Source organism: Poecilia reticulata, chromosome 1 (genome assembly GCF_904066995.2).
Source record: "Poecilia reticulata chromosome 1, P_reticulata-male-v2, whole genome shotgun sequence".
In the NCBI taxonomy this organism is placed as follows: domain Eukaryota; kingdom Metazoa; phylum Chordata; class Actinopteri; order Cyprinodontiformes; family Poeciliidae; genus Poecilia; species Poecilia reticulata.
This window is the reverse complement of record NC_088830.1, coordinates 32570362-32588077: the sequence shown is the minus strand read 5'-3', so window position 1 is coordinate 32588077 and position 17716 is coordinate 32570362. Positions and strand designations below refer to the sequence as shown.

Sequence of the window (17716 nt, the reverse complement as noted above, 5' to 3'; positions counted from 1 at the left end):
TCGCTAGCGTTGTCTGTAGTCATATGGCCCATTCATTGAAACTTAAAAAAATTATTTCAGTCTAAATATTCTTGATAGGAACTTATTGTAATGTCTCACTGCGTGTGATATTTCTTTTTTTATATATATATAATAATACTATACTGTATGTATCATTGCGACACATTGCATTTTGCCGCAATGTATCATGGTAGACGTAGTTTCACTGAAACAAAGGGACTTTGGATGTTTCCGTACTGTAACTAATAATAAAGCGCTCGTAGATCGTCGCTTTGGTTGAGAAGGCGGCAGGGGGAGCAGTTTAAGCAGCTGTTGTGTTTCTGTTGGTTACCCCGGTCAGATGAGGGCAGCAGAAAGCTAATTTTAGCCTCATTTACCAACCGTTAACCAACTGTCACAGCTCAAGAAGAAAAGAAATGCTGGCACGCGCTGTGGTGTGCGTGAACGCGCTCGGTCACTAAATCCGCTACGAGGCACCAAGCAGCCCGACCCGCTCCGGGAAAAGATGACCGTTTTAACGGTTTTAACGAACACTAAACCGCGGATAAACTGCGTACATTGGTGTCCTTTTGGACTGTAGCGTGGGACTTTGTCGGAATCAACGCGAGGATTTGGACAGCGCCTGTTTTTTTGTCTTTTGTGTGTTTTTTTTTGTTGTTGAAGAAAGAGACCTACGGACAGACAGACTGGGTTGTTGTCGGGCCAGTTTAAACAACGACGAGATTCCCAAAACAGTTACTTCTATAAGAAAGAAGAAGGAAAAAAATTATACACGTTTTACTTGCTGCAAAACGGTTAAGATTTCAGTGGTTATTATTCTATGTGTACAAAGTGTTTATATTATGAGTGAAATAGCCACTGGGTAGACTGGTCAGATTGGTGTCAAAGGCTAAGCTAAGGTTTGGATCTGGGCTGCTATGGAAGCTTTTGAGTTTGTATTCTTAATGGGACAACATTAACCTGCTCCAAACCTGCTGTTTTGTCTTGATCCTTAATGAATTTTCAAGCAGCAGACATTATGTCGTTTTTTAATTTCCGTAAGATATTTAAACTGGGAGTGGAGAAGAAGAAGAAGCAATACGAACATGTGCGCAGGGATGAAAACCCAGAGGAGATTTGGGAAATAGTTGGAGAACTGGGAGATGGAGCGTTCGGCAAAGTTTTCAAGGTTGGTTTCCCCTTGATTGTTGCGCTTTTATTTTCTTTTAGGACAATGTTTTTATTTAAAAATGCCCACCTTTATTTCAATAATTCATCATTTAAAGCTGCTAACCTAACTTTCTGGGAATTCATTCAAACCCAGGTGAAATGTAGTTGTCACCTGTACAACACATCATGGTCAAGAGTTCTATTTCATTGGTAATTGTAGAGAAATAATTAAATCAAAAATAAAATTACTCCCCACACAAACACGTCTCTGCTGGCCTTGCAGAAGGAATGAGGCAAACATTAGTTTTTTTTGAGCATATCTGTATTTTTTTATTTGTTTTGCTTTATTAGCAAAGTAGCAGTGTAAACTGAAGTGGAAAAATCTGATTTTAGTATCATAGATCAACAAAAGATTTAATTTATGTTACAATGCTTCCTGCATCACCTCCTACTTGCACTGAAAATAATCACCAGGCAGACTTGACCCCAATGCTAACATTTAACATATCATCAACACCACAAACAGAAAGTACAAAAGAAAATCCAATTACTCTGCAGTCAGAAAGAGAAATGTTATTCAAGTAAGATCAGACTAAGAGTGGTGTCACCATGCTGGGAAATTATGGAACTATTTTGAGGAAACAAGCAGGATATGAGATTCATTCATTTTCTGAATGAAGAATATGCACAGAAGCCAATAAACTAGAAACATCTAAACTAGAAAATGAAAACCCAGAGGAGATTTGGGAAATAGTTGATGGAGGGTTTGGCAAAGTTTTTAAGGTTGGTTTCCCCTTGATTGTTGCTCTTTTGTTTTCTTTTATGACGATGTTTTTTATCTAAAAATGCCCACCTTTTTTTTAAAAGAGATTTATATTTGTTAGTTCTGATGATAATTATTGTCTTCTCAACCCTTCAGTCAGTTAAGGCAGATGGCCATTCACTCTGAGCCAGGTTCTGGTTCTGCTGGAGGTTTCTTCCTGTTACAGGGGAGTTTTCCTCTCCACTGTCGCCACATGCATGCTCTGTATGAGGGATTGCTGCAATGACACAAATCAAGTTAATGTCTATTTTCGCTACTTGTTCAGGAGAAGTGAATGCTGCAATCTGCTGGGTTTCCTTAAATGGAAAATGTTTTTTGAATCCTAAACTGAACTAGATGCATTGTTTGATAACTAACAAGGCTGCATGATATTCGAAAATCTTGCAGTCTATGCCTGTTTTCTTTTTTCCTTTCTTACTCCGTCACTCTGCAAACTTTAACATTTCAAGCGAATCCATTAGTGTTCGGTGTGAGAACCGGCCGCTGTGAAACTCTGCCCAAGTGGCTAAATATTACATCAGCATGAAAAATACAAGTTCATAACACTTGCAAAATATTATCCTACTACCTCAAATGGTAATTGCAGTTGCTATCTAGTAAGCCAAACCTTTTTTGGTTTATAAAAACCATCTGCTGGTGGTTTTTGTTATCCAGTAGAAAGTGGAGCTTGGTGGTTTTGGTTGATATGCCAGATCTAGTTTGAGTTGCAGGAGTTCAATGCAATGCTTTCAAGCAGTTAGATGTTATTGAGTCTTGGAGAACCGAGACTCAATAACCTTTTGTATTGTTAAATAAAATGATGGAATTATAGGATGCACATTTTTTTTCCTGATTATTTGTTTCAGATGTGATTTATTCTGGTAGCTGTTTTGTCTTGTTAAAAATGGAACAAAAAGAATCAGTTCAGTCACATATATGGTTTAAATAAAGATTATATGAGTTTGTCAATAAGTTTTATTTATTTTAGCATCTATTATTTGATTATTTTATTTTTTTATGCGTAATAGTGTTTTCTTTTGTGGCCAAATCTGCCCCATTTAAGAATGTGAGAACATGGAAAAAAAAGATTCTCAGACTGTAAAGTAAAATTATTAAACAAATAAATAAAACTGACAAAATAACATCCACAATAAAAAAAAAAATCTGTTTTTAATATTAATAATTTTTTTAATGTATTTGGAGTAAGTTTTAATAATCTATTAATTACAATGTTCATTTATGTAATTTTGAATAAAAAGTCTTTCCATAGAACAGTAAAGAGGCATTTAAAGTTGGATATGATGGCTCATATTTCCAGCTGTAGTCAGATGAGAAGAGCCTACAGATTATATAATTATCCAGAAATATTAAACTCCGCCGCTCTAACTCCATACCTCTGTCTGCTTCACAGTGAAGCTCAAACTGTAAGCTCCAGAAGTGATGGGAGTTTATTGAGCTTAAGTGCTGTTCATAGCTCACTGTGGAGCTGTGAATCAGCAGGAAGTGGCTGCGTCCCATATCGCAGCGGCGACTTCATTGAGTACATCCTGTGTGCCGAGGAGCCAAAACAGTCGAAGGAATTTCCACTTCAACATCACGAATAGCGAGGGATTTAACCCTGTTGTTACCGTCCTACTGGCTCGGATGGTTCTGGCATGTGTGTGTTTTCTATTTAACCTGTCTAAAGCTTGTATAAAGAAATGAAGAAGGATTAAATTGGTGTGTTTTTACCTCCAGGCTCAGAACAAGCAGACGGGCATCCTCGCTGCTGCCAAAGTCATCGATACGAAGACAGAGGAGGAGCTGGAGGACTACATGGTGGAGATCGACATCCTGGCCTCCTGCGATCATCAGAACATCGTCAAACTGCTGGACGCTTTCTACTACGAGAGCAAGCTGTGGGTGAGTGTCTGCTTCAAAAAGCTTAGTTTGGCTTTTTGAATGAAGGTTTTGTAAAGTAAATATTAGTAATCCTTCATTCATCTGAAGAAGAAGAAAGATGTAATTTCACCTCAAGCTTGTTAGAAAAGAAAACAAATCTGACAAGCTGCATCAATAGGATTTGGTTTGTTGTCAACATGCTCATGGTCAAATGAAAGCGTTCTGCTACAGGAAAGGGAACTTTGCTGGCTGGCCAAAAATGTTTCCACCTGGATTTACCTAAGCAAACAGATCCAAGCCTCCTATAATAATAATTACTGCAGGCGATTATCTTTCAGCTGCAACGAGTTCTTTAACCTCAGCTGACGCAATGAGTAGCTTCTCATTTCTTACACAAGCATGTAGAAAGACACACCCTGTGGCTGAGGAGAAGATGTTTGTCTGTTTAAGAAGGTTCAGATCACTGGCATCAAGCAGAGGCAGAAACGACTAAAACTGGGTCGAGAACTGTCCGACACATTTTCAAAACCTGAAAGGAAAGTGTAGAACCAGGACCCCATGCTTAAAATGGAATTCAGAAAAATAGAATTTTGGAAAAAATATAACTTAAATTGGAAAATAATAAGATGACTTTCAAACAGGGATGCACTGATTGCAGTTTTCTGTCCTATCGGTGATTACTGATTTCCAAAAATCCTGACCTGCCAATTTTGATTTTGACTGATAGACATTTTTTGTCTGAAATGTTAAATGTAGCAAGAAAGTCACTGAGTTGGTAACGGTGTGGTGACTGTTGTTAACGTGCAGACATGAGCTGGTGGGCCGGTCTGTCGGTCAAGCCTCTCTCACGGGAGAACAGAACTGGACAGTGTTTGATTTTTAGACCTTTGCAGAGGCTGATGAGATCAGCTTTACACGAATGTATCAGCTGATCAACAATCTCCCAAAATTAAGGAAATCGGCGCGAATAAATCGGTGCACCCCTAATTTTAAGGGACCTTAACAATAATCTTTTAGGAAGAAATGTGGTTAGGAAACAAACCTGAATGGTGGTGATAGGTGAGCACTTCAAAGCTTTATCAAATTAAAGAAGGACAACAGTAGAACTGAGAATGGTGTAATAGTGACAGTAAGAGCAAAATGTGAAGGGAAGTCGAGGAGTTGGGACTGAACAACTGAGTGTCCATAAGAAAACCACTAATCAGCAAGGCTAGCTGGAGAAAAAAGGTTTCAATCTCCAAGGAAGCACAAAGATTGGTTTCTGGAGAAGACATATTTAGAAGATGGTGGACTGTATAAAAACTGTCACAAAGGTCAAACAGAGAACAAAACAAAAAATGTACAATAGTTTTGGGATGTCACTGTTTTTATTATGAAAGACAAAGAGGAGGATGAGGAAAAGGAGACTGCTGTGGGAGCAGACATGGAAGCCATCCAACGGCACCGTTTACTCAGAGCATTTCAGACGCTGCTCTATTTTCATCGTAGGCCGTCTTTGTTTGTGACAGCTAAATGTGTTGGTAGTGAGCCTGTCACTGAACCACCAACTACCAGTTTAAACTCCCAACCAGAGTTTTTCCTTCCTGGATGGGAGACATTACTCCCATCCACTCCTAGTTATCAGGTCATAACTGTCTCATTTCCAGAAAAGCTGGAATTCTTTTTTTCTACGTGTGAAGGAAAGGTTGAGGAAGCTTCTTTCAGCCAGCTGTCCAGCAGTGTGCATCAGCAGGAGAGAAGCAGCAGCTTCATGTTCCTCTGTGGATCCATTCAGAGCTGATCAGTGGAGCAGCTGGTAGCAGCGAGGCTCTGGGCTCCTTCTGCAGGAATGCATCTGCTTCAAACTGAATGACTTATCGGTTCATTTGGGTGGAAGACCATCAGTTCCATATCTTCACAGATTTTTCCTGTTAAATTAATTGTCTTTTGTATGTCAAATATGAATAATCGGATAATTTGTGTTGCACAATTTCAGCCACATTCATCCTGTCTCCCTGTCTGTACGTTGCATCATCTGATGAAAAAAAATTATTGCAAAATTCCTTCTTTTTTTTACTGCTGCATAGTGGGATAAAATGTGGTTAAAGTTCACATGAGCTGCAGCAACAAGCAGCTTTAGGAGCTGTTAATCATCATACCAGTTTATAATCTGTTCGCTCCAAACATGAGACCTTTGTTTTTCATTTTCTTACACGCTCCTTTAAAACATTGATCTGATTAATTTCATGTCTAATGTTTCACTTGTATCTCTTCTATTTTGTCTTCATATATTAATATCCAGCCTGAGAGGTTAGAGGACTTGGACTTCAGTAACTCAGAGTTTTATTTTTCCTATCATGCAAATAATCTGAGTGTGACAGGTCAAAGGGCAGATATAGTGAACAGGAGATGACACAGAAATCACCATGGCGCTCCTGTGAGTCAGCACACAAACATCTGAAAAGGCATTCTGAACGTTGTTAACTCTCATGATAGCTGGTGTTTCATTTCAGTGCTGTGTTGAGCGCTCTGCCCTTTTCCTCCCCATTGTCCTCCAAACAATAAGCTCATTCTGATGGAGGTAGAGTTTTCTCCTTTTCCTCCTCATGTCGCACCTGTTCATGCAAAGAGGAGACGGACTCTAGGACGTTTCCTTCTCCTGATGAAAGGCTTTATTCTGTAAAACCCCAGAGGCGGCCGCTTCACGGCTGTTACTGCGCTACGTTTCCTCACTGCTGCGTCTCTGTCATTCCAGTCGCTGCTCTTCGCCACAACATTTCAGGTGGAATCACCTTCGACCACATCCGCCCTCTTTGTGTCACATGAATGGCTTGGAAAACACGTGGTGCACGGTTCTAAATGGAGTTCAGTGTGAATGTGTCAAATAAACAAGTGGGGAGGAAGCCGCGGCCCTGGCCTGTGGTTCCTCTGTTCACGCTGCCGCGCTGAAAAGCCTCTGGCGGCCATTGTGCCACAGCAGAGCCTCTAAAACAACAGAGGAGCAGCCAGGAGCGCTCTAAGACGGGGGCGGTGTGTGGCCTGGAGCGGCTTTGTTGTTGGAAGTGGAGCGGTCCTGAAAATCTCAAGTGAGCTCAGGAATTCCACTGAAGCTTTTCCTTGTTGTTGTTGGGAGTTTTTCACTTTCTACTTAAAAGCTGGTTGACCATATCAAACACTTTGACAGATGTGTAAACCACAAAAGGTTTCACGTTTTGCAGAAGTGTAACTTCTCTTTTATTCAGATAGTAACACTCGGCCAATATTTCTCAATCTCATTGTGGGCGGGAGGCTGTGTGAATGTTGTGCTGCTCAGTAGAGCCTCCAGATGCTGCAGACTTCTCTCCGTTCATACAAACTGTAATCCTATCAGCAGCAGAAGGCCTGAGGTCTGGCAGTGTGGAAAGCCTCAATCCTCTTACGTCAGCCGCCACACTGAGGCCTCTGAATGCCTGTAAGACCGTTTCATTCATGAATGCTGGGCGGTGGTTCGTTCCCACATTGTTTCAGCCAAGTTATTAGTTTGGCTGTTTTTGTATTTTTAGCTCCAGAAGGTTCTAGGAAGAAGTGAATATTTCTGTTTGAAACCAGGAACAGTTTCTGTCTTATGGTTCAGCTGCTTTCTGAGTCACTGAAGCTCCTTTTTCCAAGTGATTATCCTGAAGCCTAAAATCCTGCAGTTTCAATCAGAGCTGCACAATATTGGGGGAAAATCTGGAATTACAATATTTTCTATCCCTAAGATATTTATAACAATATAAAAAACACAGGAATTTTCAATTGCTGACCTGAGTAGCACCTTGTATGCTGTAAATAATTAATCTGCACTGATCTCCTCGTGAATGTTGCAGGTATTGTTTGTATTTGAGTTATTGTTACTGTAAGGGCTGCAGGATTCAAAAATCTTGCACTGATTAGTGCAAACTGGTAAATATTGTGATGATATCCGTTTCTATATCTGCCTATTGTCGTCTTTCCTCTTTTTCTCATCTGCACTTCCATCACTCTATGGCTGTTGGACATGATTCATGTCCAATCTGAGACTCGGCCCCACTGGCTAAATATTACATTTTATAATAAGTTTATAACCGTTGAGATATATTAACCAACTGCTGTTGCTTCCCAAACAGTCCTTTGCCTCCACCACAACGTTTTGAAGAAGCTTTGATGACATGAGTTTAATTTCCCTTTAGGATGAATAGAGCACTTTTGGTTTGATTTGAAATAAATTTTTATTTTCCTTCTGACAAACTTACAAATTGGGAAAATAAAATCCTTCACATGTAAGAAACTACTTCAGCAACTATTCTGATAAAACTGCAGAGGTCACTTGTGAACAATTAAAGGTTATTTTGGGCAGACTTAATAGACTGGTAGAAAAAAAAAAAAGCCGTTAAAGTAGGTGAGAGGTCAAATCTTCTATGAGCTTCATGTGTGTTTTATTTGAAGTAAAGCAGATGTTGGGAAGCTAACGCTGGTCCTGTGTTTTCTCCTGTTGTTGGCAGATCCTCATAGAGTTCTGTGCAGGAGGGGCAGTGGATGCCGTCATGCTCGGTGAGTCAGCAGTTCCACTTTTTATCACAGGTTGTTTCACCAACAGGGAAACGGCTTGAACCAGCAGCGAAAGTGAAAAAAGGCCTCAGCGGACCACCCACATGGTCGCTTTCTTCCTTGCTTTCTGCAAGACTTTAATTGTGGTTTAGGCCGTATCGCCACCTACAATTAGGCTACATTAGGGTGCCATGCTGAGCTGATTTAAAGCACACGCTCATGGCAACCGTCCCTCTTCTGCGCAGAACTGGAGAGACCCCTGACCGAACCGCAGATCCGGGTGGTGTGTAAGCAGACCCTACAGGCGCTTGTCTACCTCCACGAAAGCAAAATCATCCACAGAGACTTGAAGGCCGGCAACATCCTCCTCACTCTGGATGGAGACGTGAAGCTGGGTAAGAGCCAGCTGGTGACAGCGCCATGACGTCCCGTGTTCTACACAAAGGCTCTGTTCTTCACATGAATCCAACCTCCGCCAGCAGATACTGCAGATATTTACCAATACTGGAATACTGTTGTGATGTTTTCCTCAAATGATTACTTAACTATTTCATTTTTAAAACAAAGTGTTGGGTCATAAGCACAGTTCTTCCACTTCAGTAGTTTTTAACTCCCATTATTTTAGCCTTGGTAATTTAGACCCATATTATGTTCATGTGACGCCTTTCTGGTGATTCATTTCAAGCATCTGGACCAAATAGAAGAAGGAATGTTGGCCTGTCCAGCTTCGTGCTCGTTTGTACAAACTGAAAACCTTCTGTCAGTAATAATAGATGATAAATCCTTAAATTCCGAGTTTAAAGAATCAACTTTTTCGTGGCTCACTCAGAATCCAGAAAATCTACTTTAGCAAAGCAGACTGGGCAAATATTACCAAGATAAGAAATACTGACAGACTCTTGTCAAATAAATACAGAATCAACCACAGAGAAACCTAAAGATTCATACTATTTAATAATAAGAGCTTTGAAATGAAGCGTGACGCCTCAGTATCTTATTGGTTTGTGGCTTTTCTGTTCAGCATCCATCGTTTGGTGCTGCTGACCACAGAAGTTGTAGTAATGCAGGTTTATTCAGAGTGGCATGAGTCATGGTGAAATACACAGCAGACATTTTGTCCAGTGGCATAACACACAGAGGTGTCCGAGTATCTGCCTGCAGGAAAATCAGACTGTTGGTTTCACATGACCCAAAGTCTCCTGATTCAGTTATTCTGACTCATTTCTGTGTTTTGTGGCTTTCAGCTGATTTTGGCGTATCGGCCAAAAACACAAAGACGCTTCAGCGGAGAGATTCTTTCATTGGAACGCCTTACTGGTAAGTGGAGGAATAATTCCTCTATGTTAATGCAACATTTTATAAAAAGTAAACTTCCCAGAAAATATTGAGCTGCACAAAAGCATTTATGAACTTTTTCATAAACTTCAAAGTATTTTATTAGGCTTCTATGTGATTGAAAGTTGTGCATAGTTGTAAGGAAGAAGAAAAATTATACAAAGTTCTAGGAGTTTTTTTGTTTTTGTTTCTTTTGTTTTGCAATATAAATATGAGAAGTTTTCTGTGCCTGCTTGAGTTGATCCTTTGTCCAATTATAGCTACAAATTATATGCAGGTTTTCTGCCATGTCTGTTGTGTATTTAACTTCATCTTCCCGTCAACTTTGAGCAGCTAACAGCGTTTCACACCAGTTAGGGCAAAACAGCAATTGTCTCAAACAGAACGTTGACCACAGCTGGACAGTTTCTCATTTCTTCATTGCTTTCCAGTTCTTCCAAGACAAGTTCTTCTGCCATTTGCAGTTATTCTGCTCCGAACGTTGACGCTTGTTTTCCTGGCGCTGCTCCTCCACTCTGAGCTGCTCTCTGATAGCAGGCGACATGTCCGCTGGTACTTCGAAGTGGTTGAGATGTTGTTGTTTGGAGATTTGCACTCATGCAGGGATGTAAATCGCAGGCCAGTCAATGCATGCATTCTGCTACCAATGAAATTGCTTGCGCACCATACACAGGAAGAACCTGAATGATCTGCTAATGGAGACGAATCTGAGCAGGACAGACGGGAGAAGAACCAGTTAAAGAACTGGAGAGGCTTTAGAGGAGCCTACCCTCATCCCAGCGGATCATGACCTGATCCGCTGGGATGAGGGTGTGTGTGACATAACACACACTCCCTCCTCTCCACCACCTCCATCACATCCATGAACATCAGAAACGGGACTGGTGGACAGGGGTTCCACTTGATCCGGTCCAACTGGAAACAGACTTGACTTGGTGCCAAGAAAGCACCAAAGTTGTTTCTCTTGCAAATACCTTCATTTATACATGAGGATAAATTAATTATCCTCATGTAAGTAAAGAAAAAAGCCCAGCACACATTTCAGATTTTTATTTGTTTAAACGTTTTGATAAAACATGAAAGTTGAAGGTTGGACGAATGTTGTCAGGATGGCCCCTGAGGTGGTGATGTGTGAGACCTCCAAGGACCGTCCATACGACTACAAGGCCGACATCTGGTCCCTGGGGGTCACCTTAATCGAGCTGGCGCAGGTCGAGCCCCCCAACCACGAGATGAACCCCATGAGAGTCCTGCTGAAGATCGCAAAGTCCGACCCGCCCACACTGATGCAGCCGTCGCGCTGGTGAGTTGCCATGTTTCTGTTTGACGGCTGAGTGAACGGCTGACTGAATGTTTGGTTTTCTCTGCTCAGGTCTCCAGAGTTCAGCGACTTCCTGAAACGTTGCCTGGACAAGAACCTGGACAGCAGATGGACCGCAGCGCAGCTTCTTCAGGTACCGTCTGTCCAAAGCTAAATCTCTCAATGTGTGATTATCCCCAACACCTGGCCACTTCTAAGCCACTTCCTCCCCCACCTCCACCCATGCACCACCTGCCATCAGAACCCGGTGCGACATCTGTTGAGCCGCTCTGTACGCTCTGAACCGTCTGTCCCAGTAGGACTGACACTCATCCCTCTGCTGGAGCTGACGTCAGCAGAGCAGGCTTTGTTTTTTCCATGGGGTTTAAGGTGCTAAACCAGAGCCGCTCATTCACTCAGTGTGCAGACAGGCAGGCCAGCAGGACGCATTTTACCTCATACACATCGGGAAAACCACAGCACTGCACAGACGACGCAATGGGCTTAAAAATACAAAACAGCGGCCTGCCGCCGATGAAGGTTCTGATATCTAAGAAGCTTCACATCATCAGGCCTGCCATAGAATACATGCAGCAGATTTCTAAACCGAAGAAGGTGAGACTGTGTTTAAATCTTGCATTTTACTGATGAATTGAAGTGATTTTACTGTTAAGTGTAGGCAGGCGATGGTTAGTGTTGAACACTCAGATGGTCTTGCATAATGTGTTATCACAAAGTCTTAAACTTTGAGCAGTTTGTGTTTGTAACTGAGATCAGTTATCAGCAGAGAGTCACGTCTCTGCTTCTTATCACCCTGAACAGCTTTCAACTTGAAAGTAAATGAAGCTGAAAATAGAATAGTTTTTCTTTCCATGCACACAAATCAGAAGGTTGAAACAGGAATGATCAGATTTGTTATTAATTTGCGGAAAGTAAAGAAAAAAGATTAGCAATAGCTTCTGCATTTCTCTTTGCAGACGCTCAGACTGAAATATTTACTGCTTGATGATTTGACCTTGTAGTGAATCACTGCACTAAGATTTGGCTGTTTCTAAAAACGGCTTCCCATCTGTACTGCATGGATTCGACCAGCTTCTGCTGCCTCTGAACTGGGTTTCCAGCTCAGGACAGAAACATCAGTTTTAATGTTACTGGAGGAGCAACATTTGCAGTTTCTGGCTGAAAAAACTTCACCTGCCAATACAGATTTTTATTTTTATTTTTTTTGTCAGAAAAGTTGCTAAATATAACGATGAAGTTAGCAACAGTGGGGTGCCTATTGTATAACTGCTCATGTGCAGACGTATCAGTCGACAGCCATCTCTAATGGAGCAAAAGAGGACAGCGGCTGATTTTCAGATCTTTTCCGAGGTAAATAAGAAAATAAGATCAGTTTCACTTGTAAGTATCGACCAAAATCTTAAATCATCCCAGATTTCCTTACTTTTATCAGCACAGACCCAGATGTCAACCCACTTCACTTCAGCGTTACGCTGGCTTGAATTTAGTGTTTGGGGTCATCTGACAAACAACATTGTTGCTCCATTTTGCGTTTTAACGTGTTCTAAAGCAAATCATGGTCTCTTCTCATCATGTTTTTTTTCTATCATGGGTTTTTTGTTGGGGCGTCTTGATTATCTCCATATTCTTCTAATTGTTGGAGTGTTTACAGGTAGCTGAGACCCAGCAGCTGATCATTGGCTGAGTCTTTGAGTTTGGTTTCCATTTCTTGCAGTTTTTTAAATGTTTCCATCTCCAGTCAAATTCTCAGTGTATGCTCTTCTTATGAACAACGCCTGGAATGACATTGGTTTTTATCTACCAACAAGCCTTCGGTGTTGTCTTGTGTGCAGCATTCGTTCGTCTCAACCGTGACTGACAGCCGGCCGCTGAGGGAGCTGATAGCCGAGGCGAAGGCTGAGGTCACCGAGGAGATCGAAGAGCACAAAGAGGAAGAGGAGGAGGAAGAGACCGAGGCTCATCTGGTGAGTAGATATTTACATCAAAGTCTATTTTACTGGAGATTTATGACGTGAAAAAAGAGTGGTTGTTAATGTTTGATACTTTTCACTCATAACTCAAGAGTATTTTAACTGTATTAAAAAGAAAATGGTAGATATCTATTGTGACTGTAAGATCTGTTGGTTTTGACCGTAACAGAAACGGCTAAAGTCTCATATTCAGTATGGAGGCAAGGAGATCAAACAGTTTATGTCTCAAAGTACCACCAACTGTCCAAATATCTTCTCTTTATGATCAAAACAAAACCAGGATTGGTCATAATATAAACATTTGTGAGCTTGCTGCACATTCTAGAGGTCTACCTTCTGTTTGAAACAGAAACTAAAATCCTACAGGAATTCAAAAAGACTCAAGTTCAGTGTTTGTTGAGTTTTGAACATGAAGTTGGTAGAAAGAGGATTATTATTCAGCTCATGCTTTTATGGGCTAGGCATTTCTGCTTGATGGAAAATTAAAGGTCCCAGTTGTTGTTTTCATCCTCAAAAGCCAAGAAGGTGCAGGACGTGGGAATGCTGCCACTGCAAACACTAATTACTCCAGTTCTGTTTCTGCATAAACATCCTTCCTGTTGGGTCACTTTAGCGTTGATCTCTCCATTGTTTATCATGATGACTGCAGCTCCTCAAGGCCACATGAAACCCAGAATGACTGGAACAGAGCACCAAGCTGGCTTCACATTAACATCATAAACCTACTCTTTATGAGTGAAATGGTACAATGAGGATTCAGCAGTTTGAAAACAAGAAACTGAATCTAAAAGAAAATTAGTCAAAATAATAAATTGCAGACATTAGAGATCCGTCCACACCAACACAGATTTTAGAAAAATCAGTTTCTACGCAGACCACATCTGATTTAACTTTCTACACCAGAAACGGCAACAGCCTAATGTCTATTTCTACATCTATATCACATTTTTCTGACTCACCCATAAATCTTCAAACATAAGTTAAAGACGGTAACATCTGACAGCATGGTTCCTGCTCATTCTTAGTCTTCAAATGTCTAAAATGAAGGTCCTTAAAATGGTTAAAATTCAGTGTAAAAACTAAGCTGACATCTATGCCTTACATTTTGTCACTATTTAACCTCATATTATTTTCATTTTGATTTCTCTACCTTTTTTTTGCTTCTGTCATGTGTAAGTGTTCGTTTTTTGCCAGTTGGCTGGACAAAGTTTGCACATTTCTGTGTAGGTGCAAGTCTTAAATTCCATTCATAATGGTGGAGTTGGTGAAACCTGCAGAAAGCCTGCAGAGGTTAAACAACATGGAAGACAGCAGGAGCTGCAGTTGTTTAGCCGTGCTTGAGATGTTCTTTTGAGTCCTGAAGCTGTTACTTTTTGTGATTTGCTTTCTGCTGACTCTGCATTTATATGACAGTTCTAACTTCTGCATGGTTCCTTCAGGGTCACAAACGGGCTCCGTCTGACGCCAGCGTCGCCAGCTCCGAGGACGAAAAGATCCCTCTGTCGCCCTTGGAATCGGTCCCTGAGAAGATGGAACCGATCCTACCAGTTCCTTCCCCGGCCAAGCTTCCCGACTCCAACCATGTGGAGGAAACCGTCTCCACAGAGGAACTTGTTGCGCCTGCTGCACAGGAGCAAACACAGGAAGCTCCAAACACTCCAGTTCCAGCAGAACCTGAAGAGAAACCGTCAGAGGAGAACGTTCCAGAGGCCATGTCTGATGCCACTTCACCGGGGTCAGAGGCCGAACCAGACACACCGTCCAAGGAGCTGCAGCACCTGGCGATAGACGTGGAGGATGAAAAGGAAGTGGACACGGCCGAGGTTCCTGGGCCTCCTCAGGAGACTAACTCACCTGCTGCACCAGAAGAAAACACTCCTGCTCAGGAAGAGGAGGAAGATCAATACAAACACCTCAAGGTGACTCTAACTCTGCCTGAGCCAGAGCAGGAAAACCTGAAGAAGGAAAACGGAGAGCAGCCGGTAGAAAAAGACAGAACGAACGCTGAAGAGGAGAAGAAGGTTCCGGATAAAGCCAAAGACGAAAAAGAGCGAGATTCTGATTCAGGAAGGGGCTCGGCTGCAGACAACAGCTCAGTAGACCTCAATCTGTCCATTTCCAGCTTCCTGTCCAAAACGAAGGAGCCTGGTTCTGTTTCTATACAGGTAAGCCTCAGAAACACACATAAAGCCACAGGAAGACCTCTTCCTTTTTAACCTGCTTGCTGTTTCCTCAGGACTCCAGACGGCAGAAGAAGACGCTGAAGAAAACTCGTAAGTTCATGGTGGACGGGGTGGAAGTGAGCGTCACAACATCAAAGATCGTCACTGACAACGACACCAAGAACGAGGAGATGAGATTCCTCAGGTGCTCATGTCACTTCATTCAAACCAAACAAATGGTTTGAATGACCATTTCATATGCAAATAATATGAAAATGAGTTAAACTGGAAATTTTTTCTGACTGTGCTGTTTCTCCTCTTGCAGGCGGCAGGAGCTGAGGGAGCTGCGTCTCCTGCAGAAGGAGGAGCAGAGAGCCCAGCAGCAGCTCAGCAACAAGCTGCAGCAGCAGAAGGAGCAGATCTACAGACGCTTTGAGCAGGAGACCACTGTGAGTCTGCTTCCCTCCAGCTTCACAGCATTTCAGCCTTGTTTTCAAACCGGATCAGCAGCTGTAGTTTCTGTTTAGAGATAAGCACAGGGAGCCGTTTCCCCTGCTCACATGACACTGTGAACTTCCTGAACCTGGTCACCGTAGCTACAAACCTTTTTGTTATCACCCTGATCATCTCAGCTAAAAACTGCTGAACTTCACTGCCTCCCAGCAAACTGCAGCTCAGTCACATTCTGTGGAAGCTGCTGCTCAAAGGAGCATCACTGGATCAAGTCTCCTGACTGTTCAAAACAACTGCTTTTCTTTGAAAACGTCTATTAATTAAGTTAGAACATCTTATGTGAACAGTGGGAAATTCAGAGCTCAGAACTGTATTTACTGTTACAATAAGGTAGCAGTAAAAAGGTTTGGAGTTTATCATCTTATCAATATAAGATGAAAAATAAAGAAACCTGACAGAGTTTTGCTCTGAAATAGAGGACTGAATGTTTTGTGCAGCAGTTATCCTCCATAAGAAATGAGCTTTCAGAGCGATCTGCTGTAGAGAAATAAACCAGAGGCCATCTGCAGATTAAAGGAGAGTTTATTAAGCAAATCATAGTTTCTTATCACATTCCAAGGATTTACAGCCAGTGTTTTTTTTATTATTCAACATTAAAACAAGTAAAACACACAAAAATCACTTAAATTGGTGAATACTATGATGTTATGACTTGACATGTAAGCAAAAAGTGCTAATGTCTTTCTCCTTTGGGTTCACAGCAAACAGATTCCACAGTGTGGGAAGTTACATAAAATCTAGTCTTTCTATCTGAACAATAAGTTTTTTTGAAAATGTGGTATTTATTTGGTCATGTGACAGTGATAGTGACGCAGTGCAGAATTTTGATTTGCTAACTGAAGCAATGCAGTTGTTTTTTTTTGTTCAATGTGTTGAAAGGGTGAGAAAATATACCGTATATATCTGTAAATATTGGTTATTGGTGACAAAAGCAACACTAACCTCTTAAACTCCCAGCCTCTTTTTGGAATATCTCCTCGAAAAACAACAACCCAAATGAACTGAATACATCTCAGGAATTACTGGATTGATGAAAGTCCAGGCGCAGCGTTAAACAATGTGTCTCGGTGCCGCAGAGCTTTCAGTTTTCTGGCCAGGCATTGTGAGCAGCACAGTTTCTCAGGAGCTCATTGGTTGATTCAAATCAATGACGCGTCCATCAAACCGTCAGAGCCAATAGAATCTGTGGACGTTTACAAAAGTCACTTAGCCGCCATCATTCACCAATCACAGCGAAGGACGGTGAAATTCCTCATCAATGAGTGAAATGCAAACACTAAAACACGTTTAGCTTAGAATATCTGTTTGTCCTCCATATTAAGGAAAATCTCCAAACTTTGCTTTTCTGTTGCAATATTAGTTTTTCTCACTCCTGACTTCTATCATCACAATGTTTCCTCCAACCCCTCTGAGCTTCAGTGTCTCAGAAAGTCTCAGTGATGTCTGGAGACGGTTGAGTGATGAGGCGGTTTGTGTTGGACAGAGTAAGAAGCGTCAGTACGACCAGGAGGTGGAGAACCTGGAGCGGCAGCAGAAGCAGACCATCGAGAGGCTGGAGCAGGAGCACACCAACCGGCTGCGAGACGAGGCCAAGCGCATCAAAGCTGAGCAGGACAAGGAGCTGTCCAAGTGCCAGAACATGCTGAAGAACCGCAAGAAAGAGGTGAGTCCCAGCCGTCTGTCACATTCTGCCCCTCAAGAGTCCAAAATGTTTCCGCTGAGACAAACGGTGCCCTCATCTGTCCTCCAGAGTTTCTGCAGCTTCTGCCCCACCAGGCCAGGTTAAATCTTACACTCTCTGCCTCATTTTAGCTCCTTCTGTTGCTCACGCCTACTTCACAGCAAACAGGACTTTCTCCACAGCATGTGACACAATGAAATGTCTTAAAGAGGATTTTCTGTTCCAACCCTCTCTGACGCTGGAAAATGTTTATTATATTAAATCATAGAGCCGTCGTTGGTCTGATGTTTGAAGCTGTTCAATGAAACCAGTAGAACTTTAAAACCACTTCCACCAGCCGGAGCGCTCTGAGTGTGAGTGGGAGAACAGTGGACT

General features: G+C 41.8%; 1 protein-coding gene across 2 annotated transcripts in view; it reads left to right on the top strand.

Moving 5' to 3' along the window:
• The first annotated feature begins 277 nt into the window (after positions 1–277).
• Positions 278–17716, top strand: part of slkb (STE20-like kinase b) — a 22556-nt gene continuing 5117 nt past the window's right edge. Inside the window, exons 1-12 of one of the 2 annotated variants that reach the window (XM_008422328.3) lie at positions 278–1168; positions 3689–3853; positions 8314–8362; positions 8605–8754; positions 9604–9676; positions 10803–10997; positions 11067–11148; positions 12848–12979; positions 14425–15150; positions 15222–15352; positions 15473–15596; positions 17144–17323. In XM_008422328.3, coding sequence (XP_008420550.1) covers positions 995–1168; positions 3689–3853; positions 8314–8362; positions 8605–8754; positions 9604–9676; positions 10803–10997; positions 11067–11148; positions 12848–12979; positions 14425–15150; positions 15222–15352; positions 15473–15596; positions 17144–17323 — 2181 coding nt within the window. In that variant the 5' untranslated portion in view covers positions 278–994. Of the gene's footprint in view, positions 1169–3415; positions 3609–3688; positions 3854–8313; positions 8363–8604; positions 8755–9603; positions 9677–10802; positions 10998–11066; positions 11149–12847; positions 12980–14424; positions 15151–15221; positions 15353–15472; positions 15597–17143; positions 17324–17716 lie in introns of those variants that run through there. The other variant, XM_008422337.3, reaches the window with a different exon arrangement.